This window comes from Drosophila ficusphila, unplaced genomic scaffold (assembly GCF_018152265.1).
Source record: "Drosophila ficusphila isolate 14025-0441.05 unplaced genomic scaffold, ASM1815226v1 contig_791, whole genome shotgun sequence".
NCBI classification, from domain to species: Eukaryota; Metazoa; Arthropoda; class Insecta; order Diptera; family Drosophilidae; genus Drosophila; species Drosophila ficusphila.
Window position 1 is genome coordinate 15,866,341 of NW_025064737.1, and position 24,953 is coordinate 15,891,293.

General features: G+C 40.3%; 3 protein-coding genes across 3 annotated transcripts; all 3 read left to right on the plus strand.

Moving 5' to 3' along the window:
• Positions 1–16,669: 16,669 nt before the first annotated feature.
• Positions 16,670–18,140, plus strand: LOC108091924 (salivary glue protein Sgs-5). Its single transcript, XM_017191309.1, is given in 3 exon segments — positions 16,670–16,883; positions 17,865–18,053; positions 18,115–18,140. Coding segments are annotated over 3 exon segments (429 nt in total).
• A 458-nt stretch (positions 18,141–18,598) lies between these two features.
• LOC108091849 (salivary glue protein Sgs-5) lies at positions 18,599–19,317 on the plus strand. Its single transcript, XM_017191229.2, has 3 exons — positions 18,599–18,971; positions 19,027–19,215; positions 19,283–19,317. The coding sequence occupies exons 1-3, from the start codon at positions 18,599–18,601 to the stop codon at positions 19,315–19,317; spliced, it is 597 nt and encodes a 198-aa protein (XP_017046718.2).
• Positions 19,318–20,088: 771 nt separating this feature from the next.
• Positions 20,089–20,289, plus strand: LOC108091950 (chorion class high-cysteine HCB protein 13). Its single transcript, XM_017191347.1, has one exon. The coding sequence runs from the start codon at positions 20,089–20,091 to the stop codon at positions 20,287–20,289; it is 201 nt and encodes a 66-aa protein (XP_017046836.1).
• The last annotated feature ends 4,664 nt before the right edge of the window (positions 20,290–24,953 follow it).

Consider the following 24,953-nt stretch of genomic DNA (forward strand, 5'->3'; position numbering starts at 1 on the left):
CCATCGGATGCTCTCCGCAACATTTTTGTATGGATGCAGTCAAGTGCTTGAGCATTTTATTTAAGCGCATGAATGGATTTGATGGCTTTCCTTGGCTGAATGCGAAATGTGCCCGAAAAGGAGCAGAGCGAAAAAAAAAATATATATTTCAATTCATCCCATAAAATGCCTCAAAATTGTAGCGAAATTATAAAAATTGCCTGCCCCCAGACAACGAGCACTTTGGTTGGCTGCTTTTTGGCTGCTTTCCATGAATGCAGCTTCGCTTTTTGCCGGTCCTTTTGAGCCACATTTGCTCATATGTAAAGTGAATTGTTTGGCCGGATTTGGGGAGTCGGTCTGAGTGGCTGCCTGACTGGCTTGCTGGCTGGACGGATTATGAGATCGCTTTTTTTTTGTCGGTTAGTGTAACAGAGTACATCAGCTATACAAAAAACTATCACATTAAAAAACAAACAGTTTATCATATTACAAAGCCACATTAGCTCAGTAAATCATTAACCTTAATGGGATTAACATTTGTTAGTTAAAAAATACAGAGTTTGTTTCATCAAGCATTAAACATTTCACGAAATCAATTTATAGTTTATTCCTTTTCTGATTTCTTAAATTCGACTTACATTTTGTAGTGTAGGATAACATGCATTCGACTTGAGTCAACCCACTCAATTTTTTTCGGTTTTTTGTTAATTTTATTTTCCGTTCTCATATGTGAAGTGGTTTTTTGCAAGTAGCAGCCACCCAAACTGCGACTGGGCCTGCCCAATTTCGAGGGCTGGTTTTGGCGCTTTTGGCAGACGCTGTTTAGCCTGCAGTAATTTCTTAATTAGCTTGCGAACACAATGTGCTTATATACCATATAATATGGTCTTTGTGCATATATATCATGGTTTTTGTAACACTTTTTGTTGGCCCTGGGTTATGCGGCAGTATGGTGTGGTGGCGGTCCACCATTTGCCAAAGCCAAGCGGCTGGGTACTTATTTTAATTGCAGCCTTTTGGGGCATGAAGTGGCGCAGCTTAGCGTACAGTTTCCCAACTATAAGTATATTTGAGCAAGTCATTTTTAGGAATGGCACAGAGAATTGTCCAAAATTATTGTGTATATGTATGTATATTATTTGATATGAAATACAATTTATAATCCCCTACTATTGATTTAAAGAAACACAATTTAGTCTTTTAATACTAACATCAATAATCCGCTAAGACTTTTATGATTCAGGGAAAGTAAAGCTGATTTTTGACAAAACTAAGAACTGAATGCGTTCCCCCAACAAGTTTTCTGCCTCACTTGCCATTATGTTTATCTATTTTCGTTGACAGTTCAATTAAGTACAATGGCCACAACAGTTAAATTACGCTTAAAAAAAGGACTCGCACACACAAGGATTGCCATTTTTGTGGTTCGCCTGTGTTGTTTTTTTTCCGTTTGCTTTGGAGTGTCAGTTCGGACATTATGCCTGTCGCTCTTTGTACTTTATTATCCATTTAGCACATTTATTTTTATTTCCCATTCGGCGTCTGCTGTTGTGGTTGCTGCCAGTGTCCTCGCATTATCCTTGTTCCTGTTTCAGTCGTTACGGCCGCTGGTCAGCCCGCAAATGTGGGCAATTTTTGCTCAACGCGATGTTCCTTTTTTTTATGGACTTTATTTTTTACCAGTTGTTCGGTGTGGTGTGAGTGTGTGTGTAGTGTAGTGCGTAGTTTTCGAGGGGGTGATGGCGAGTCCTTTTCCTGCCATTCCTGTCACTATAATAGGCTCATCAGCGTTGCGTATTTTTTATTGTAATGCCGTTTTTATTTGCGATTGAGGTGCTTTAATCAACTGACAGTTGTGTACTTGCGAATGTTTTATGACCCTAAATGGCTAGCGGGGAAAAACGAGTGCAATATCAATTCTAAGTGGTCATAACTATTATTTTACTCTCTTCACAATGTGCAGCAACATAAATCATATAGTTTTAGAATCATCTAATATCACAACTCAAATTATCAAAAATTATATCTATGCGAATTTAAAATGGTTCAGCTAACACTTTGCAATTGTTTATCTAAATGTATCTTAATATCTCAAACTTAATTTTAGTAATATTTTCTCACTTTAAAATCCTCATCCTTTTTCCCTTTTGCACTGGTTGACAAAATTTCCCAGCACCTCGGAAATTCCGCTGTTGCAAGATGAGCCTAAGCCGTTTAACTAGTAATTACAACACAACAGGCACTTACGGCCGAATCGGCATTAGTTTCCGATTGCAGCGCCGATTCGCGCTCACAATGGCATAATCAAATTCCATCTCATTACGCGCCATATTGTTGTAAACTAATGCAATAACACAAACAATGTAGACCTCGAATTTCACCCGACTGCCGGGGGTTTCCACCGAATCGAGTAGAAAAGTGCAAGCGCGGCAAGTCGCTGGCTAATTACGTGCACTTTGCCGCTCGAATTACAGCTCCTATCCACGGAGGCCACCGGAAGCGTCCTGTTTGCGAGGCGTCAACTGTCACACACTGGCAAACACACTCACACTCGTTCGCAGGACGAACCGCTCCCCGCTTCTCGCTCCCAGCCAAATTCGAATCCAATTGAATAACAATAAAATCCGTACTGCGCTGTTTGGTTATCCGATGCCCGGCCATTGTGTTTTTCTGGCTCCTGAATGGCGTCTACCTACAAATTATGTAGGCCGTGACGATTGCGAGCCCCGCATTGCGTAACAGGAAGTCAACAATGACGTACCAGGAGCAGTGCATCCACGTCCTCATCCACACCGAACGGATGTGACCAGGATACAGTGTGTAAATGGTTGTAAAACGCTTTTCAAATCGCACCTCCTGCCCCGCTGATTTGCTCCCGCTGTTGTTATTGTCGCCGGGCCGCCGTGCTATTTAATGTCATTTAGCCTGCGGCCAAATCAGCGCTAAGCGAAGCTCCGTTCAACCCACTCCGATGCACTTCAAAAAAATATGTTGCTAAATATATAGAAAGTGTAAAAAAATAGAAAATAATCATAAAGTAAAAAAAAATAATTTTGCCCGAAAATGATTTAAGACGACATTAAAACGATGATTCCAACTACTTAACAAGGTATTTCCAGAAATCTCGAGACCTTTTGATTAATATCAAATGTACTTGTAAGCTTGCATAAAATTAAAATAATAATAACCTAAAAATGTAGTTAGACTTAGGCTAGACATTAATTAATTAATTTGAAGCAACCAAAATACACTTACAAAACACAAGAAGTATTTAATTCCTTCTTTCAGTTACTTTTGTAAGACTTGAAAGAGCATGGCTATAAATAATTATCATTAAAAAATCATTGTCATTATTGAACATTTTGTTTTCTTTTGTGCATATAAGGGCATTCTTTCTAATATTTCTGTCCAATCTGAACCTTTCTCCAGATCGACGCAACCCGTTTTTTTGTTGCCTTGACAGCCACCGGAAGGGCTTCATTACAATTACACTTACACACCCTTCCACCCTCCGCCCTTCACCCCCTTCCCACACCCATGTGAACAGAACCATCAGAATCATTTTAATTGCAAAAAATTGAACAAAGTTTGCGCTGGTTCGTTTGGTCCGCTTGTTGTTACTGATTGTTGACGCTTCTGGTTAAAAGCAAGTGGGTATCATGGCAGTCCGGCCATAATGGCTATCCCACTGCGATCCCACTCCCCTTGAAAATCGGTGGAAGAATTACATATTTATACAAAACCGCCGCAAGCACACGTTCTGTTGCCGCCCATTGCAGTCGAATATTGAATAAAATGAATTGCAAACGAATAAGTGACATGAAAAGCGTATGGAAATCGAGGGGAGAGCGGAAAATGGTGTGAAAATTACAGGTTACGGTACGTGCTCAACAATTTCGGTGAATTGACTTTGGCAAGGGTTGAGAGGCGGTCCTGCAAATGGATTACATGCAGAGAGTAATTACACAACAACAGCCTTACAATATTTTCGAAGGAGGATATACAAATGAATTGAACAAATGACCTCCGAAGCTATAGCTTCGTTTACTTGTCTAAGGAATTTCTGTAAGACACTGTCTTAAATATAAATGAAAACTAAATTCTTTACTCAATGTTGAATACTACATTACCAATTCTTATTTAAATTGCAAATATCATATTATTGTTGTCCTTCTAACTGAAACCATCCATCGATCATTACAAAAGATTATCCTCAATATTTGTTTTTTTTAAAACCTATTACAACCAAAAGGCGTCCAAGTGCGAAATTAAGATTGCCCATGCCAAAGTTTTTCCTATTTGCTAAGCTGTTTTCATTTTTTCTGCCTTGTTGACAGTCAAATTATGAAAAGTTCTCGGGCCAGTCCCCGGGGATCCTGACAATTTAATGTAATTTATTACCAGAAATGCAAAACACTTGAACTGTGCCATGAATAATTCCAAACACTCCGCAGTTTATCTGACCGTTGGAATCTTGCGGTTTTAAATTACCAATTTTCCAGCGCATAAATTGGCATTTAACCAATCCGACTCGAACCCAAGACCAAATCAGAACCTGAGCCCGGTCCTGAATCCGAATGCGAACCCAAAACCAATCCGATTCCCCAAGCGACGTGGCAGAAATTCAGCAGCCCAAGACAAGCAACCCACTTATCATATTAAACTATGGACAGAAGCCGGCAAACCATTTAGCAAATCTTCACGTCAAAGCCAACAAGCAACCCCCGGCACCTGAAAATGGGTCGGAATGGATTGGGATCTGATGGGTTGGGTTGCGTTTCGATTGGGATTGGGATCGGGATTGTCTGGGGTGGCACTGGTATACTATATACAACCCAATTAGAAGTACCCGAAAAAGCAGCAGCAGCAGAAACATCAACAGCGGTGGCAGAAACAACAGCAACCGAGTCAGTCAAAACAAAATCAAGATAAAAGCGAAATTCAATCTGTCAAAAATAGATTACAGACCAATTATGTGCTCTTTAAGAGTGCCGTACCCCACAGTATCCATACGACAGCAGGGAGTGCTTTCCTCCCCCTTCCCGAAAGTTCAGCCACCCATCCATCTATGTACGGCCATCAGGCAGGATTTTTATTCTTCTATATGGCAACTTGTTTTTAGGGTCTGCGGCGTGTAATTGTGACTGCCGCTCGGCAGGGATGCGATGTAAGTTCTGATTTCATGAATTACCCAGAAAGGAGGAAAGTAAGGCCAGCAGGACGGCAGGGAAAGTCGCTGTTTTTGTTTGGGGTTGCCCGATTGGGTTGAGTTCATTTAATCGACACCAGACAACGAGTGAGTAATTTGCCATTTAATGGCTCGACAAAAGTTTGTCAAATCAGGACAAATGCAAGTTGACAGGCTAGTGAGAGCAGGTCCTGCAAAGTCACTAAAGGAGAGTTTCCGTTTTATTTCGCTCAACTAACTGAGGTCTAATTGCCTTGAGTTCTGAACCTGAACTATTAACATGCCAAAAAAAAACTAAATTGATAGAAGAAACAGCTTTGATTTTATGCGAACACTGCACAGTGAGAAGATTTTTAATCTCTGCATTTAATAAACATTTTTTAACTAACTGAGGGAACACATTTTGTTCCTAGTTTTATTTAAAAATGTTCACCTTGGAATAGAAAAAAAATATTTAATGTTAATTTTTTTGGTATTGAAAAACGTGTGTTTGGATCTAGAAAATCTTTTGGAAAGTTTTTTAATTGGAGCTTTCTTTAATAATCATCGAACCTTTTAAGAACTACAACTCTTCGATGCAATTATTCCCCCAAGTGAAAGTTTACCTAAAATCTTAGAACAGCTTTGCATTTTCATTACGGTTAGCCATTTCCCGCACTGGTTTTCCTAATTCCTCGCTTATTGCCTGACCAACTCATCGCCGCTCCCCAGATCGGAATGGGAAATCACGGCGAAAAGTTAAACAAACACCGCATACTAATCCCGGGGATATACACACTCGACTTGAGGTCCCAAACCAATGTTTTCATATGATATCAGCAGGACTATAAAAGCACATACACACACATCGGAGTCCCTCCTCCCCTCGAGTACTTTGTTTCCAGAGCAGGAGCAATCTCTCCGATTCCGATTTCGAGTCCTGCCAAGCAGTTCAACTGATTCGAGACTCCGGAGGGAAGGACGACGGGCACCGGTTCAATTCTATTCAATGCCTGGCATTCTTTGTGTGTGTAAAGTACCATTTAAGGGTGATAATCGTTCGCCATTTGAGGGTGCAAAATGGAAAAATCATTGAAAGCGAACATCAGCCGGATGGCGAGTGGCGGGGTAAAGGGGAGCAGGGGGTTAGCCAAGATTAAAAGTGCATTTAATAATAGGGCAGTGGCCAGTGCGGGGCAGGTGGCCTTGGGGAAAACGCGACTTATGTGCAGCGGACAGCCAAGGGGGTCTTACACAGAAAAAAATGAGTTCGGGAACCAAAACAAACTATAGAGAATGATTGTGAAAGAAAGTTTGAACATCATAGGGAAATTTTTTAGTAGAACTTATGAGCATAGTTCCTATAAATACTATTATATTTTATTGTTAGAATTTAATAACAAGAGATCTCTAAAAAACCTTAATAAACTGATAAAACAACTTGCTAAATTATTTTTTATTTTTTTTTATTATTTAAGAATATAATATATAGTTCTGATAGTATTTCCTTTGCCTTAGTCAAAGCATTTGCTGAAAGCTGATGTTTTAATTTCTCTCTGTGCAGTTTCCCTGTGTGAGCTCCGAGTGGATTATAATGAACATCCAGTTGAGCTAAATGTCTCAATAGAGCCCGTCAGCCACCCCTGCGTAAAAAACCTAATGATTCAGAATTATTTGATTGCGTGGGCGGTCTGTTGGTGGTTGGAGATTGGGTGCGGCGGATGGATGATGGGTTTGCTGATTCCACATTCCAAGTGGGCCACCCCAATCGGCAGTTAGCGACATATGTTGCCACATCCGCCGGCTGACTTATGTCGCTATGACGTGTAAAATTGGTATAATTCCTGCGGTTGCCAATGTCTCTCCTGGTAGCTCAACCCCTGCAGTTGCACTGGCAATATATTTCATTTTAAAGTGCACTGCTCCCGGCTTATCCTGAATGTCCTGTTGACTCGAAGTGGGTGGGTGCTTTCAATTAATTTGCTCTCCGATAAGTCCGAGACACTTCCTGCTCTGCTTTCCACTCTAAATTGGAAAGTAATTAACTTGTATTTGTCAATGAGTGTCTTTGAATGATTAATAGCCACAAGTTTCACCAGCAACTCAAGGTGGGAATGCATTTAGCTGAAATTTGTTAATTAGGTGCATAAAGACCGGTCTTGAAGATAACAAATTAAAGATTCAGAAACTTTAGGCTTGAACTAATTTCCATTTCTACAAGTGAAAGAGTTACAGCCTCCGTCAAAAAGTGCATTTCTTAAATAATTTTTTAAAATGATTTCTATCAATTGAAGGTTGTTTAAATTCTAATCCTAGGAGCAATCCCTCGCCCGTATCGAAATACAAAGTCTGTCAAAGGATTTGATTTGAAGAGAATCCCCACCCCACGCCGTGGCATTTTGATTTTGCGCACTTTTTGATTGATGACAGGCAGTGCCACGCCCACACCCCAATCTCCGCCCCCGCATAATCATAAATGAAAGCTATCAAAAGTGTGCGTCTTTTTTTTGGTTGAATAGGCAAAGAAATCAAAAGATATTTGCGCGCCTTTTGGCGCACGGCTTAGACAAAGGGACAATGGCACGAGAGCAAAAGAGAACAGCTGGGCCAGGACATACTATATACCTACATACACACACATATATACCAGATATTTTTTTGGCCCGCTGCCGTTCAATTGTTCGCGCTTCAATGGCACTGGCAAATGCAAATTTCTGTGAAAAGGCAAGTCCGTTAAACAAAAGCTCGGCGCACTCACACTCTCGCACGCACCGGGCGTTTTAGTCTAATGAAACTACGAGTGCCTTCAATGGGAGCAAGGCCAGCGACGCAGGACGAAGGATCTGCACTGGGAAAAGTCGAGATCAGGGATCTGCTAAATATTCAAGCTTAAAGGTAGAATTTATAAAGGTTTTTAAATGCCTTAAGAATTTACTTTTAATTTTAATCACTTAAGGTATTTATAAACTATACTTGCCTAGTATATATTTATTTCTCCATTAAATGAAAACAAATTCCCTTTAAAAAACATGTATTTTCCTGAGCTCTTTTCTTAACTCACATAATTTCTACATTATTACCAACCAACATAAAAACAAGGCATTCGATAAATTAATAATAAATATGAATACAAATAGTGCAGCGTATTTAACTAACTTCCTTTAGTTAAAAAGTTAGATCGCTACAATACAATTTGATGTACCTTACATATTCTAATTTAATATGTGTGAATATTTACAGAAAACATACTTTCCTACAAAAGAGGGGTTCAAAGTTAAAATTATTTTATTTTAAGTAAACAACTATTTGATAAACTATTTCTCTCCATGCAACCTGCAATTGCAGTATGAGCTGTGCAGGTAAGAAATGAGAAATGCGAGGAGCACTTGCCGTTCGGCGCTGAGGCGTGTGGGAATCTCAAGGCGTCGCCGGCTGCCACTTTTCGCTGTCATTAAGTAAATAGAATGAGACGCCTAGATAGGGCCAATGTAGGCGTTCTGGCCTAAGTGATTAAAACGCCGCACAAGTGCAATTCGTCAAAGGATCTGCGGAGCGAAGTCTGAGCAATGCTTCCCCCAAAAGACATCTACCCCGCCGTCCACAATTGTTCGCCTTTTTTCACGCTAAAGCAACTGAAAAACCACTTTGGCCAAATTGACAACGGGGCCTGTTGAAGGGGGGGGCCAGGAAGTCCTGCCTGCTAACAACATTTCGCCCAAACAAATAACAGCCTTGACAGCCCGCCGAACCCACTTCGCCGACGAGTCCCGCATGCGTTTAAGAACGCGAGTGCGAATTCTTCACTTCAATGCGCCATGTTCTGGCTTTTTGTTCGCACTGAAATCCATTAAAAAATGCACAAAGTCGGCCTGGTAGCCCGGAGGCTGTCTCTATAAACAATGCAGTTGCCGCATAATGCCGAACAACAAGCCCCGCAAAAAGATTCAGAGAGTGGATATAAAAAATATGGAGAAACACAGGAAAAGTACGGGGCCCATAGCCTTTGGCTCGACTTTTGTTGTCATTTTCTTGCCCTGCGCTTTGGTAATTCATTTTTCCAGGGACTCCATGTAACTACTGCGGCCTAGGCAATTGTTTTATGGTTGTTATAGCTACACTATCGAGGGGTATACCAAAATTGAAAGTACTTTGCAGAGTCACTTGGAAATAAAATAATAAATTAAATATAATAATATGTTGGTGGGTGCTTAAGTAAGTTTTCAATTTATATTATATAAACTATAATACATTTTAATGAATTATTTTGTTTTTATACAATTGAATGTTTTTGAAAGTATTGATACTGTAATGCAAAAAACAACTTGTTAAACATAAGTTAATTGAATTCTTACTTTCATCAGTATTTCAGTCTCTTGATCTTTCTCAACATCGTAGATTGCATTCAAGACCCTGGCTATTAAAATAATGGTTCATCTCGCTTTTTATGCAACCCATCCACTTTTGTTATTGCTTACTCTACCAGAAATATTACGCATACGCCGCGTGTATTAGTTTTAATTAGCATACAGTTAGCAGGTAGTTTTACCGTTTTTCGCCATTTCCCAAACGAATTTCAATGGGTTTTCGTGGACGGGTGGCTTTTGACTGTCATCCGGCTGGGAGGCACATTCCTCAATTAATCAGCAGAAGGCGCCCAGAAAAAGATGCGAGGGGCGAACAAAAAAAAACAAGCTAACACAGCTTTTCACTTTGGCATATTGTGAGGCGACACGCCCCGACCAGTTGGTTAATGCTCCCATTTCTTCTTTTTTTTTTGGGCCAAAATAACTCGTGTCTGATTTGTGATTTTTTTAGCAGCGGCCTTACTTAGATTTTGGTAGCACAGCGCACTGCAATGCGTCATGGTTGGGCTTCATGTTCGGGGCCTTTTTTGCCTTTGCGGAACGAGCAAGCAGCTTACTTTCATCAATGGTATTTTGCCATTTTTCAGCATTTTCGCTGACAGCTTGGCCCACAAAAAAAGCGAAAAGGAAAAACCGGAGAGCAGACGGTGAGCTGTGGAAAAACGGGCAACAAATGCCGTAATACGTGCCGGCGGCCATGGCAAAAAGAATTGGCCAAAACTGGTGCTCGGGAAATGGATTTGATTTATGTAGCTGCCGGATCAAGAGGCGAAGGGTGTGGTCCTGGGGACAGACGCCAGGTGAATGCTTTTTTGATAGACATAGACTCGAAATGGATACACGTTACAAGATGATAAAGCAGCAGCTCCGAATACGGATGAAGCCCCTCCCATTCAAACTCCCACTTCTTCCCTCCTGCACTCCTTTTCCCCTCCGAATCTAGCCATCCGAGTGCGCCCACAAATTATTTAGGAAATCTGCCACTCATACAGAGCATTCCATATTCATTTGGCTGCCGGTTCGTTGACATGCCTAGCCAGATAAAAACATTTTTTCCATAGCATTTTTTATCCCGTTTGGAACCCCCTCCCCCTCCTGTGTGCCTCTGGTCCACGGAGATATCTGGTTGGACGCTCTCGAATTTGAAATATTTTTTGTATGCTTGACGAACCAATAATAATTTGCATCGCACGGCTTTTAGCCATTTCTATGCCAACAGTTCCTGCCCAGTGAGGTGGACACTCAGAAAAAAAGAAAGGCTAGAAAATGAACTGAAAATGAAATAAATGTACTTCAAAGATGTATATCAGATATGGAGGATATAAGGTGGTTTTTGAAAATATGCCATAATGTTGGATAAGCCCAAAAATCTTAAAGCTAAATCCTAAATGTCAAAATAGAACTTAAATAATTTAAATACAAAATACTTATTATCAAAGCATACTTTTGGACAACGATTAACTGGGTATTTAACAGATACTTTTGATGTTGACGATTAATAAAAATACTATACAGCATGTTTGAAATGTTTTCTTACTGTAAGATATATTTTTTATTAGCTTTATTCTCAGTGCACGAGCAATATCCAATACGGGCTTTATGACATGCAATTTTAATGGCATGTCATACTTTTTTCTCTTTGTTTTTCTGCGGTTTTTGATTACCAATTTCGTTTGATGTGTTTTAGTTTGTGGTCTATTTTAATTAACGTGCACATTAGAAACCGATCCGTGGACTTTCCAAATCAGCGAATTCCCCCGCCGTAAATATTTCAGTTTTGGATCGAATTCTCCCACCAACGATATCTATTTGCTCATTACGAGCAGTGTGCTAATCCAATCGGACAGTCTGCCCTCGATAGGCACGCTGATTGGGTGAGAGGATGCAACGAGGCGGCAGGAGAGCACCCGTCCCCTCGGTAAGTGGGTTACCTTAACCATCAAGTGGCCATTAAGGGCTTAAAACCCGACAAGGGCAGCCATAACCATTAGGAGCCAGCAAGTCTGGTCTATAATCAACGGCTTTTTGACGCGTTCGCCGCGTGGCGATGTTGTTGCCATTACCGATGTTGTTTGCTGTCATCGGGCTTTGCGGACACGCCCACTTATTATATTGAAACAATCCAGAATTTGTAGGGCTGCCGAGAGTTGCAGAGCGGAAAAACTCAAGTGGAAAATACCCAACCAGCCCCGCCCCCTCTTTTCAGACACGCGCCCACGAGCGTGCGATAATTATGTTGTCATGCATTTGCGGCACGTGTTGAGTTGGGAAAAAAAATACGTACATATACAGAGGGGTTAGGGGTTATAGCCACAAGTATCCATATCCGTATCGACTTCCGCTTGCATAATTGCTACAAATATTTACCCAGATTTGGCTGCAACAAGAGGGTACATATGCTTTTTGCCAGTTCAAGTGCCACTCGAGTGGAGAACACTTGAAAAAAAAGAACTGCACTGAAATTTAGAGAAGGTAATATTTCAGACACCCCTATAGAACAAAAATAATACAAGTGATTACATTAAAAATCATTAGTTATTTAAATAAAATACATATCATAAATAATTGTACTATTTATTTAACGTTTTTTTTCGTTTTAATGGTTACGGTTTTATAATTTAGTTATCATCGATTATATGTTGTATTTCAAGGTTTGTTTTTTTTTCAGTGCCCTTAGCGTGAGAGAGTTTGTGAGCTCCGAAGTTCAAGAGTTCGCAGCCTCTTTCAGGTGAATAATCGAGACCTTTTCGGCCAGCTTTTGTTGCTGTTAATTGCACTAATGTGCGTAATTTATAAGCAAGTGAGTGGCAGTGGCGTGCGAAAAGTTTTGGCCCTACTCCCGAATCCGGGATATTTATGCATCGGGGCGAAAACATTTGGCCGGGCAATAATGCCGAAAGTGCCAAGCAGAGACTCGTAAATAGCGGCTCCGACGAGTTCCAACCCTCGGCCAAGATAACCCCCATCACTAAATCCAATTCCCCTCCCCAACTTTCGGGCTAAGGACCACTCGTCGACCCCCAATTCCCGGCTAATAGCAGACAATGCCGCATTGCCCCCCGGGGAGCACACAATTTCAATAAATATTTCACTGCATTAGCCTGGTTCCGAGGACTTGGCCAAATCCAGCCAGCGCGTAGCTTCAAATTGCTATTTTGGTTTGGCAATAACGTGCATTAAATGTTTTGGCCATTATCATTTCTGGCCAACATCTCCATTAGCCAAGACTAGCAGTGCTAAGCCACATGCTTAACCAGTCTGCAAGGAAAATAAGTTGGTTATTGTTGGATAATGTTTGTGGAGTTAATTTAGTGTGCTTAAATCTTGTTGTGAAAAAGACCACAATAAGCTGGTCTTTCGTATTTTAAGTCTAACTAAATAAAAATATATATATTTTTTTATACGAAAATTGAATGAATAATTTATAAAATCCAATTCTTAATGTCCTCGTAATTAACAAAAAAATATTTATATCTCTAACTATATGATTGGAAAGAACTTGTTGTACCTCATAAAACTCTTTCGTATGACCCCATTTTTTCCAACTAAGTGCAACTTGCTTAGAACCCCTTTGAGCCGCAAACCGAGAGCGTTTGGTGAAACAATGGCAGTGGGCGATAGAGGACTAGACTGCTGCAATTGTTGCACTCTTTGCTGGAAAGGCAAGTAAGAAGACGCAATGCGAATAGTTGCCTTTTGGCCAACAAAGAAGCACCTTGATTGCCAGCGAACACTACCAACTGGGCTCAACTGAAACGAACCGAACTGAAGGGAGGAAAATGAGAGCTTTCTTTCATTTACTGACAATAAATTTTCATTTTCTTGGTAAATCGTTTCGTTGTTGATGCCTGGATCCTGTTGCCTCATGCCTCATGCCTCAAGCCGCAAATTGCAGTTGCTCCTTGCCGGCGTCGATTGCCTCTCTGCCAGGCACATATGCCGCATTTTTGCACCACAACAATTTGGTTGGCACAGCTCATTGTCTTCGGATATATAGCCATGGGTATAGCTTTAGCTATATGGCCCTGGCTCCGCCAGCAATTGCAATTGCTCACAAGTTATCCCAAGTGGAAATTGCTCGCTTTGCCTGCCGTTTTGTTGTTGGTGTCTGGGCTGGCAAATCGCAATAAAACGAAAGTGATTGTCAAGTGAATGCGTTTGTACTCCCACAACACATACGGTTATGTATGTATATATGGGTATACCCCTCTGGATGTGGTTTATATCCCCCGACCGACTGGAATATGCGATTCATCATGTGCGCTCTGCTGCGTAATTCGGAGTGATTAAAAATGTTATTCAAATGCACTTGATTGATCGATGCGGCGGGGGACTTTAACCGACTGATTTGCGTTGGGATCGGCGGGCCAGGTAATTGAAATGTGCTGATATTTCAGGGCTCCTAGACTCCAATATAAAGTCACGCTTTTTTAAATGCTTAATAAACATAATTCCGGTTAGGCAATTCCTTCCGCCGCAGAGCCACACGCAATATTCGACCAACACGCAGGTAGTTAATTAAGGGTGTGAACTGGTTGAGTTATGCGTGGACTTCTAAAACCCCTAAAACCCCCATTTCTCCTTCCTGACCTTTCAGGAGTTCGGCCTAGAGGACGGCCAAACGAGCAGTAAATAATTCATTAGCGGTTTTAACAATACATTTTTGTTGGCCACGCTAAATGACCTTTCCGGCGAGCTCGTCTTCGGTGCACTGAGAAAAAGAGGTTTTAATATTTAAAGAAATCAATTTACTGGTTATAAAAAATACAACATCTAACAAATTCAGTCATCTTTTATTCAAATCTTCTTAAAGCAACCTTGAATATTTAAAACTTTATTCCTTGGCTTCGCTAATTCATTACTATTTTGTATTAATATTATTTTATTCTGTGAATTTAATTTTTTCTCAGTACATATAACCTTTTTGTATTTTTTAGTTGTACACTTATTTTAATGAAGCGGCGGCTAATTAGCTGCATCGCCGTTGACCTCTGAACCGTGGGCTTCATTAGAGCAGGAATTCGTCGCTTTGTATTTTCTCGCAAAGCCGCGATAAGAAATTCCGATAAGAGATTGCCGAGCCACCTGCGCATTTACAACAAACAATGTTGTTTTTTGGCACATTTCGCAGCGGCTGGCAAATTAAAATGCAATAACTCTTCATCAAGGGGGCTTCCCTCACCGAAAGCGAAACACACACGTGAACCGAGGGCAGGAAATGTGCTATAATTGAAAAATGTGGTAACAAGACGCTCCACCCTGGCACCACCGAACCGCCGAGCCACCTCGCCACCGCACCACCGCACCACCGTGTCGGGCCTAATGAATGCCTCACTTTTTCCGTGTCTTTTTGGTTCGCCTGGTTTTTGCATAACACGCGAGGAGTCAAGTTTTGTTGGGTTTTTTTTTTTTGACGATGGTTGCTCCGCGGGGTGATAAATGCTCATCAGGCTTTAAGGCTGCGCTGGCAATTAACTTTTACAATGTTGTTGAAACGTAATCAAGTTGTCAGCGGCAAAAAGCCGACTTGCCTCGCAAATTATACTCCTAATTACGCAAAACTTTTCTCAGCGCGGAAATTCCCTAGGCCACAAGCTGTCAGCAGTCTAAAGACAATGCGGAAAAGCGGCGAGATGCGGGTGGTTTCGGCGCGGGAAAATCCACTCTCATTGGCTAATCCTGGGGGATCCATTCGACTAATGCCCTGCTAGAGTTTCCTCCCCCCAATTGCTCGATTCAAATGTCTCTCAGTTGTCATAACAAACTTGGGGACTTCCATCAGGAACGGTCTATAGAGATGAACAGAGAGAAAAACAATCAATTCGCATAGCTCTGAGTTTAAGTATCTTAAAGTAATGATTTTTATGGGTTTTAATAAAAACAAATATCTCAAATTAATCAGATTTTTGGTCTTGGAAAATGAATGTCAAAATTAAATTATAAAAATATTCAAAATTCTTTCCTTATATTTTGCACATTTAAAATATTTGTTATCCCCTGATTTTTTTCTTTAAATGTAATCTGCATACTTATCCCCCAATTATTCGCCTTAAACAAAGCTGAAAAGCATTAGCTTTCCCCCAAAGTCTTGAGTTACTGTTGCCGGGAATTGACAATAAGCGGCATAAATTTTAAAATTTTATTTTTATCGCATTGCAATTTTCCTTCGGCCGCTTTTCATTTTATCTTACGCTTTTCCCTCCTCGGGTGTCTGCTTCTGTGCGTGTGCGTTTTAAGCCACATTTAAGATACTTGGCTGGTATTATTGACTCCCGAGTTGATAAAGTGCCATAAATGTCACCCCATTAAAAGCGGGGAGCCGTCGAGGCAAAGGTAAGTCAAAGGTAAAAATACGCGGCGCTCCTGGGGGTTGTTGGTTGTCCTGGAAAAATAAGGGGAGGGAGTTAAATGCGGTTGCTTGCCAGGATAATGCGCCTCAACTCAATTGGGAATTTCAAAAGTAAAGTTGAATTTCATGTTCGGCTGCGGCAATTGTCACAGATGGTTTAATTGAAGTAATTACATACGAAATCCGTCAGGATTTGCCCCTCTCACGACACTTTTCGTTTCGTTTATTATTTTATTATATTATCATACACTCGTACTAAGCAGCACAAGCAGCATCATCATAATCCAGCCATTTGGGGTTTGGCGGAAAAGGGTTAATTGAGTTGTTTGCCTTTGTTTTATCTGTTTTCCCGCCACTTTGCCTTCTCGACTCTTCTAATGAGCTAATGACAACTGCGTGTAATTATTTACCAACATCAGAACCGGAAAGTTGAACACGTATTCACGCCACAGCATTTTATGTTGGTTTTTCCTTCTTTTTCGGGCATATTTTATGAGCCTTTTTGGGGTTTGAAAACCAGTTGAACTGGTTACTGACCTGTGAAGGATCATTAAACGAAAGTTGTCAGAGTTAGCTAAATATAGTTGACCTGAAGATTTTAACAGAATTTTCCTACGAGGTAAGCAAACAATTTAACCGCAATACGTTTTAATATATTTTTGGTTACCAGCTTATCAATAAATTCGGTACTATTAATACATCTAGGCAAACAACGTTTATATCTCTGTGGGTAATATAAAAAGCTATCCAGCAGCCGAGATAATCATCAGTAGCTGCTCAGTAGTTCAAGATCCTTATCCTTTAAAGATGACCAAGTTAATCCTTGTTTTAGCCACGTTAGTGGGAGTAACCCAGGCCACAATCTTCATGGAGCCCCCAAAGCCTGTGGATCTGACTACCAAGTGCAATTTGTATTGGAGGGAGCACGCATGGGCCCTCGAGGATTGCATCTGCAGGGTCCTACAAAATGGTTGTCTTTTGGCTCAAGAAAGTGATGCAAGGGAAAAGGCTGGCAAGACACGTAAGACTATTCATAAATTTATAGAGTTTAAATTAAGAATTCTTTTTCAATTTTATCTATTTAGCTCTTATTGTTCACATCAGACCTGCCAAGTTCTGTTGAACCGGGCACACTTTTGGCCACATATGCTGACGATACTGCCTTTCTTGTGAACTCTTCCTGCCGAATCGAGGCATCAAGGATCACCCAGGAATTTCTGGACTCGTATGGCAAGTGGGCTAACAGGTGGAATATTGCCATAAATGGCAGGAAGTCGCAACATTGCAACTTTACTTTGAGAGAAAAGGTCCTACCCAGAGTCGAACTTCACGACGTCACCATCCCACAGTCACCCCAGGCGCAGTATCTGGGACTGATCCTAGATAAGCGGCTCACCTGGAAAGAACACACCAAGAAAATAACAGCTACATGTCGGAGTAAACTCAGGAAGTTGAACTGGTTGCTTAAGCCAACGAGCAAGCTCAGCCTTGGCAACAAAGTGTTGCTGTATAAATCGATCGTGATGCCCTCGATTACATATTGCATTCAGATATGGGGCATGGCTTCTGACACTAACGTCATGAAAGTGCAGAGAACCCAAAACCGAGCGCTACGCATGATGGCAAACGCGCCTTGGTACGTTCGAAACGACGCCCTAGCAAATGATCTCCACATTCCCTCCATTAGAGAGCAGATCAACCGACACTCGAGTCGTTACAGCGATCGCCTCATAGCGCACCCAAACCACCTAGCAACGTCTCTACGTAATCAAGCTATCCGAAGAAGACTGAAACGGAGACACCCCGGCGACCTCTGGACAAGAGGACGCATGGTTTCCCGAGTCCTGAAACAGTAATTGTTACTGTACATCTCCTGTTATTGTTTTCGTGTTATCTGTTCTTTGTTATGCTCTACGTATTATAGCCATTAGGTTGGCTGATCGACGTAAATAAAACTTATTTGTTATTTAAAAAAAAAAAAAAAAAAAAAAAAAAAAAAAAGCTCTTATTCCCGTCTCAGAGAAGGTCTGCAAAAAGTTTATAAAGAATAAGTGTTTCCTTGGATGACCTGTAGTGGCCAAGTTCCCGGTTCCATCTCCTTGCGGATGCAATGGCAAACAGGGATCCCTGGAAATTAAAAAGTTCAAAAATCTGTGTGAACTGCAAAAATATTCTGCTGAATGCTCTCAACGTAAATATATAAACGTTTGCTTTAAATATAATATATTAATCGCTAATATTTTATATTTCAGCATACATCAGCTATTCAAAGTGTTAACAAGTAACAGGCGAAAGAGGAACTCGAAGGATTCATGTTAAATAAAACAAATACGAAAAATGTATTAGCACTAAAAATTGTACTACATTTTTGTCATAAAATGGTTGTTATTTTAGTCGAATTGATTTTGAAACAGTCTGTTTTTGGGGGTCTGTTTTACAGAAGTACATAAGTTTATATAAATATCTTGAGTAGGAAATTTCCTACTGAATATTTCGGTAAGTCAAGGTTAGGCAAACACAGATTCGCGTGCAGCTAAAAGCGCACGTTCTGCAAACATTTTTGGAACTTAAGTCTGTTTAATTTGGTTGCACTAGGCCAACCAACTGGTTTAAGACAACTGCCAAAACGAGGGAGTTAATTTAATATAAATAGCCGAAAAGGTGGGTTAAGAGGGCCAGTTAAATATTTTTCTTCACTTTGGAGATATGTTGAATTTTAAATTGATTCTTTTGTTGATGGGAGTTTTGAGGTTCTCCAATGCCCACAGGGTCGTTGATCCTGATCCTGAGCCTGAGCCTGATCCGGAATCGGAATCGGAATCTGAAACTGAAACAGAGACTGATCCAGATCCGGAATCGGAACCGGAAACTGATCCTGATCCGGAAACTGATCCTGACCCAGAATCTGAATCCGATCCAGATCCGGAATCGGAAACGGAGCCTTCGACTGAGCCTACGACAGTTACACCAACTCCATCGAGCGCCTGTGATTGCAATATATACTATCGGAATTATCAATGGGCCTTACAGGATTGTTTATGCCGCTGTTTCCAGAACGAATGTCTTATGAACAGGGAAAACGATCAGCGAAAAAAGGATGGCAAAACCCGTAAATACAAAAAAATTTATTAAAAATGCACCTTATAAATTCAAATCCATTCCAGCATTTGTACCCGTTACGGAGGAACTGTGCAAGAGTTTTATAAACAAGAAGTGCAGTGTGGGATTCCCCGTGGTTGCTGAGTTCCCTATTCCAGCTCCTTGTGGTTGCAATCGAAAGCCAGGATCAATTGCCACAGAGCGATTTTACAGCTTGTGCCACCTGCTCAAGTACTCAGCCGAGAGCTCAAAACGTAAGACCAAGTTCAATTATTTTCTATACACGATCATATAGTACTCTTATTTTCAATATCCTTGCAGCATTCTTATCTTACTCTTATTGTTGGCCCATCTAATTGGAATAGATTCAGTGGAGCTTAGGTTTCAACCGCACTGTTTGATTTTATTAAGTTATATATAAGTTTTATTTATTTAGGAGGGAAATGGTGTTCTAAGATAAAGTTGATTTTTACTGTTAATTGTTTTATAATAATGTTACAACATAAATAAAGACTTATTTTGTGTTACTATAATATCCAATTTGAATGCCTTTTTTATTTAAATAAACAAAATGGTTCAAAGACAAAACTTCAGATCAAATCAGAAAAACTTTAAATTAAATCTGACGATCAAATTGTTTCACAATATAAGCATTAAGAAAGGGGGCTGGAGCCTTCTGGCGTTTTTATATTGTATGAATATAAATAAATTATACATCTAACTTGTTCTGTTATACCTATTAAAAATTTTGAATATTAAAGTCAGCGCATTGTTTTGACCTTATTAATTTTACAATTTTAAAATCTATTTAATAAACCTAATCGTTATTGCCTTAGTAAACATTATTTTTTATTAAAAAGAAAACAAAAAATACATATCGAAAAGCTAAATTTAACCATTTTGTTTGTCGTACATAAATAAACGAAATATATCGAATGTCATTTACGCTTTTACACCTATAAATATTAAACTCTAATTAATAATCCATATGGCGAATAAGCAATATGTTTACATAGTTAAAATAGCTTAAAAATCAACTGCTCAAATAAAACTTATCGTAAGGTTGGACTATAAGAAGAGGGTGATCACAGTTTTCAATGCAGTCCAGATCCTTCAAGCTAATCGCAATGTTCGACATCAAGTTAATCATCCTGGTTGCCCTGACCATTTCCCTGGTGCAAAGTTGCTCTATTGAGGAACCCGAGGAACCTAGTGGTTGTGGATGTGGCAGGAGTTCTCCATGTGGATGCTCCAGACCTTGCGGATGTGGATGTGGATGCAGGCCCTGTCGTTGTCCCCCTTCTTGTGGGTGTGGCTGTCAAGATTAGGAATCCAGAAATCCAGGTACGTTTAACAAAGAAATCTTAACTGAAATACTAATTGTGTGTGTTTAAATTTCAGGCTTGGAGATGTTTCTGAGGACTCTAACCCCAAGAAATCGTTGTTTTTAAAATTGTTTGTTTTTTTCTTTTTAATAAAGTGCTGTTACATTTGGCAAACTTTCATCTTTCTCGCACTTTGTGCGCTCAATTGTAAAGGGAGCGCTACAATGAGCAGACAATCATTTTCATTGCATTGATCACTTTTTTATTCATATCCGTTCACTCGTTGGGAAAGTAATTTCTTTGTTCTTTTCGCCACGCTCTCTTGATTTCCCCAGTTCCGCAATCGGAAACAAAAGGAAAAGTAATCATATCCAAGCTCCAGACCTTGCCCTTTTCCCCCGGATATATCTTTGTTGCACTTTTCTACGTGAATTGCTTTTTCGTTGCCTTTTGCGAGCTTCTTCTGGGTTTCATTTCATTTGCTGGATTTTTGCATACAGACATGGAGCCATCAAAGGACCCCGCAATTCCTCGAAATATAAAAAAAAACCTCTAAATAAAATAAACTTAAATAACTTTTTCATTGGAACTAAGTTAATAGTAAGCAATTATTGATAATACATCAGCTTCACCTGGTGTAAACTTTACAAACTGCTTAGAAAATGCTAAATCTCTCCAGGCTGTCTTGCTATATATTGCCATATATGTATATATTTATAGACCCAGACAGCCCACCTGGCCGCAGAGTGGAGACGGCAGGACATCTCCGCGTAATAACCCTAAAAGCCTTATCGAGTCATTTAGTATGAAAACAAGCAATTAAAATGATGAATATGCAATAAACGTGGATTGTGTATACGGACACACTCTCGCCCAACCAAACACTGCCTCTCAAATAAAGGATAGCGTCCTTGCGTTCCATACATTTTATATGCTAATGAGCGGCACACAAAAATAAAAGGACTCAAATTTTTTGGGAATTAAATGAAAGGAAAAAGCCAAACATACATTTGCCTAATGAAAATAGCGCCATTAAAATGGGAAAAACAACTTTAGATACCGAAATTCGAAACACGGCGACTTTTGGCAATTAAAAGGATACGAATGGAACAAGCTCCTATTAACTACCCGCTGCGATGTTGAATATGTATGCGCTATACACACATATATATATATATATCTCCATGATCGCCTAGCAAATTAGAGATTAACACGCATGTGTCGTCCTTTTTTGGGTAGTCCTCTGACTTTTGGTTCATTGACCGCCGGCGGGCAATAAAAGTAAATGACTCTGAAAACTTGGCGGCCAGTTTTATAACTTAACGAATTAGAGCAATTTGAGAGGACTATAAAAACGTCCGGAAAACCGCAGAGGTATGTTGAAAATTTTATCCAAAATTTTCAGTGGCGCGTGCCAACTCAGGTAAAGTTGGCTCAAAGAGGGGTGTGTTTAATAGGCCACGACGGACATTAGAAGTCGAAGAGGGGAAACTCGTCATATCAGTGGAAAATTAAGTGCATTTCGAGGAATTTAAAACTGGCCAGGGAAAACGTAGCTGACACACCCGTGCCAGTTCATAATTGCGCTGCATCTTCAGCCAAGTAAACATATTAATTAATTCAAGGCCTATGCGCCTGTCAGTTGTCAGTGGATCGCATTTTGGTCTTAACCAATGCGACGGGTCAACTCGGATGGGGTCAACAACTTAATTGTAGTGTCAGGGCGAGTGCTTTGCATTTCCAGGTCCAATTTATTATTTGTTTCTCCAATTGTTTGACCGCCCCGCCCCGCTCTAATTTGATAATTGCAATTGCGTGTGTGCATTTGCGGTCGGCGGCTCGTTAGCCTGCTTGATGGGCTAAGTGGCCTTTAATTTGTTGCAAATTTGCCGCGGGCCCGGAATAACCATCCAATAGTGTCGACATAATGTTCGAATTGCATTTACAACTGTAGCGGGCCAGACTAATATGTATATTATGATTAGTGTTCTGTTTTAAACGTGATTTGCATTAGTGATTGAAAAGAGTTGGCAGGAAGTCTTTGTCGGAAATTAGCCGCTGCAAAGCCAAATAGAATGGTAAAATGGTTGAGTGACAATTGGCTAAACGAAATTGATTGATGAGACAGCGAAAATGTAGCTAAAACTTTGACAGATTGCCCGAGGATAACTGCAGGATCCGGATGTCGGGAGTGAGCAGGAATAGGGATCCTTATCACTCGAGTGGCACGAGTCGGACAAATATTGTGACAGGAAAGGGTCACAAATGTAAATGCGTGCAGCTTATTGACATTAATGTAACAATTGTCAAAGGATTTATTAACAGTCCTGAGGGGTTGGTGCGAGGGGTGCGGCAACTGCGGTGGTGGCTCTAAGTGCTATCAATCATTTGATTGATATTAATGAGCTAAAATTTGCATTATTCCAACGAGCAGCACATGTTTTGTCAAAGCCGAGTTTTAGAAACCACTGTCTGTCGAATGTTTGCATAAATTTCAAGCATAATTAAGTTTACTGAGCACGATTTTCCATTAGCATTGGTAAAATTCAATTCAAAATATTTTCGCAATCCGATTCCGTTCGGCATACAAATAAATTATAACGAATTTGCACATGCGGGAAAAATCCTCAAATATCGAATCCAGTCGAGAAGAAAAGAAAAGAAAAACTCAAATGTAACAAGAAAATCAACAACAAAGCCACAAGAATACAAATTACCAGGCCACAGAAAGCCAGACAGCACCGCTCACATCCTGAATTTATATATGTAAGGATAAACGTACAAATATTTATATATATATGCACACACCGCTCACTTACCCAGCCATATAAATGCACAGTTTGTGATGCATATAAAAAGCGGAAAGCAAATTTGAATTTTTAAATTAGTTTTGTTAACTTTGCCCGTTGTTGTGGAGTCGCTCTGGCAGAGCCTGGAAATGTTTAACGACTCGTAAGGAAATTGCAAAGTAAAATGTCTTCAGGAATTCCACATTTTCCGTATACGTAATAAAAAGCCGAAGGAAACCGGCAACAAATGCGGCAAAGAAAAGCCACAAGATGGCGTTGAGTGGGCGGATGGGTGGTTAAAAAGTGGGTGAATGGGTGTTTGTTTGGCAAGTTGGGGGTGGTTCCCTGGCTGCCTTGCTGCCTGCCTGCTGAAAATGGCGAATTAAATTTGAAATTGCGGTCGGTTGTTAGAGGACAGAGAGGGATATATCCAGCCCCCAGCGAGAGGGAAAGAGAGGGGGATGGAAGGGCTAAGGAAAATGTCACAGCAAGTTGAGGTAAAAGTTGCGTCTGGCATCGCTTTTGTTGTGTAAAATATGGAAAAATGTCTCCTCGCCGGATAATGTGCGGGAAGGTATGCGACTGCTGCTTATGCATACCAAATGTGTGTGACGACCCCGCTGTACCGCCCGCTGCCACGCCCATCGCCCTACCGCCCCTTTCGAGCGCATCCGGAGCGGCAGTAAGTTTATTTGTTTTGTCAGTCGCTGCACGCAGCTCGGAGACCAGTTGATGGCTTGGAAAATAAGCTCAGGGCTTTCTCCAGAATTACTCTCCCATCTCAGCTGCCTGTCCTCCCAACTCATTTGAAATGCAAAGCAGCACTTTGCTGGAAAAATTAAAATTATGTTACTCCTACCTCACATTGGAGTAAAAGCAAAAGATGATTTAGTTAAAACATAAAAATAACACAGTTTTCGGGTCCTCTTATGTTGGCATAATGTTAAGTAGCAATAATTTATATTAAATAAAAATACTTAGGTTTAAAAATGTTATTTTCATGACGAGTTCATAGCTCTATCTTTAAATGCAATTTTTTTCCGTAGCAAGATCTTTAATACAACATATTTTAATAGTAATGATAAGGTGGATAATTGACAACGTTATCCTCCGTTGCAAATTTTAGATAACTTTTTACGTAAAACAAAACATACAATTTAGAGTCCTTTTATAATGATTTCCATCTATTACCTCTAATATTTTATACCGACTCATTTCATTTATCATACCAAAACAAATCCAAAGAAATAAAAATTAAGCGCTGGCCAATCAGTACAAAGGGAAACCGCATAAACACAGCCAAACAAAACACATATGAGGTCCACAAAGCAGCAGCAGACAGCAAAGATACAAAACGAGGGATCGCAAAAAAAGGACTTTTTGCAATTTATTTTGCCAAGTAAAATTACTTGTCGCCTGGAGGGAATGATGTGGAACAGGATGGGGATGGATCCACTGCACTTACGGGACAGGGGTATTTAGCTATACTCCTATATATGTATAATGTGTGTGAATGTTTCTAGATGGGCGGGCGTTCAAATTGGACAAACAACAACAAAGGCGGTGGCACACTCAAAGTGAACGCCATGTCAGGGAAAATATTAAAATTAGCTTTAACATGTCTCGTTCTCGTTTGTGTGCAGTGGCAGTGGCTCATATTTTGCCTTTGGTGCGAAATGTTGCAATCAAAAATTGGCTGACGACCCTCATCTCTTCCCTCTTCCCCGGCTGAAAAAGATGAAAGGCGCCGGTCGAGATTGGAGCGGGCCATAAAGTAGAATCCGGAAAACTTTTGATGCTGTTTGCTACTTTTCACATTCCCCTGTCAACATCGTCCTGACCGCAGTGTGTTCCTTTTCATTTAAACTTTTTGTCTTG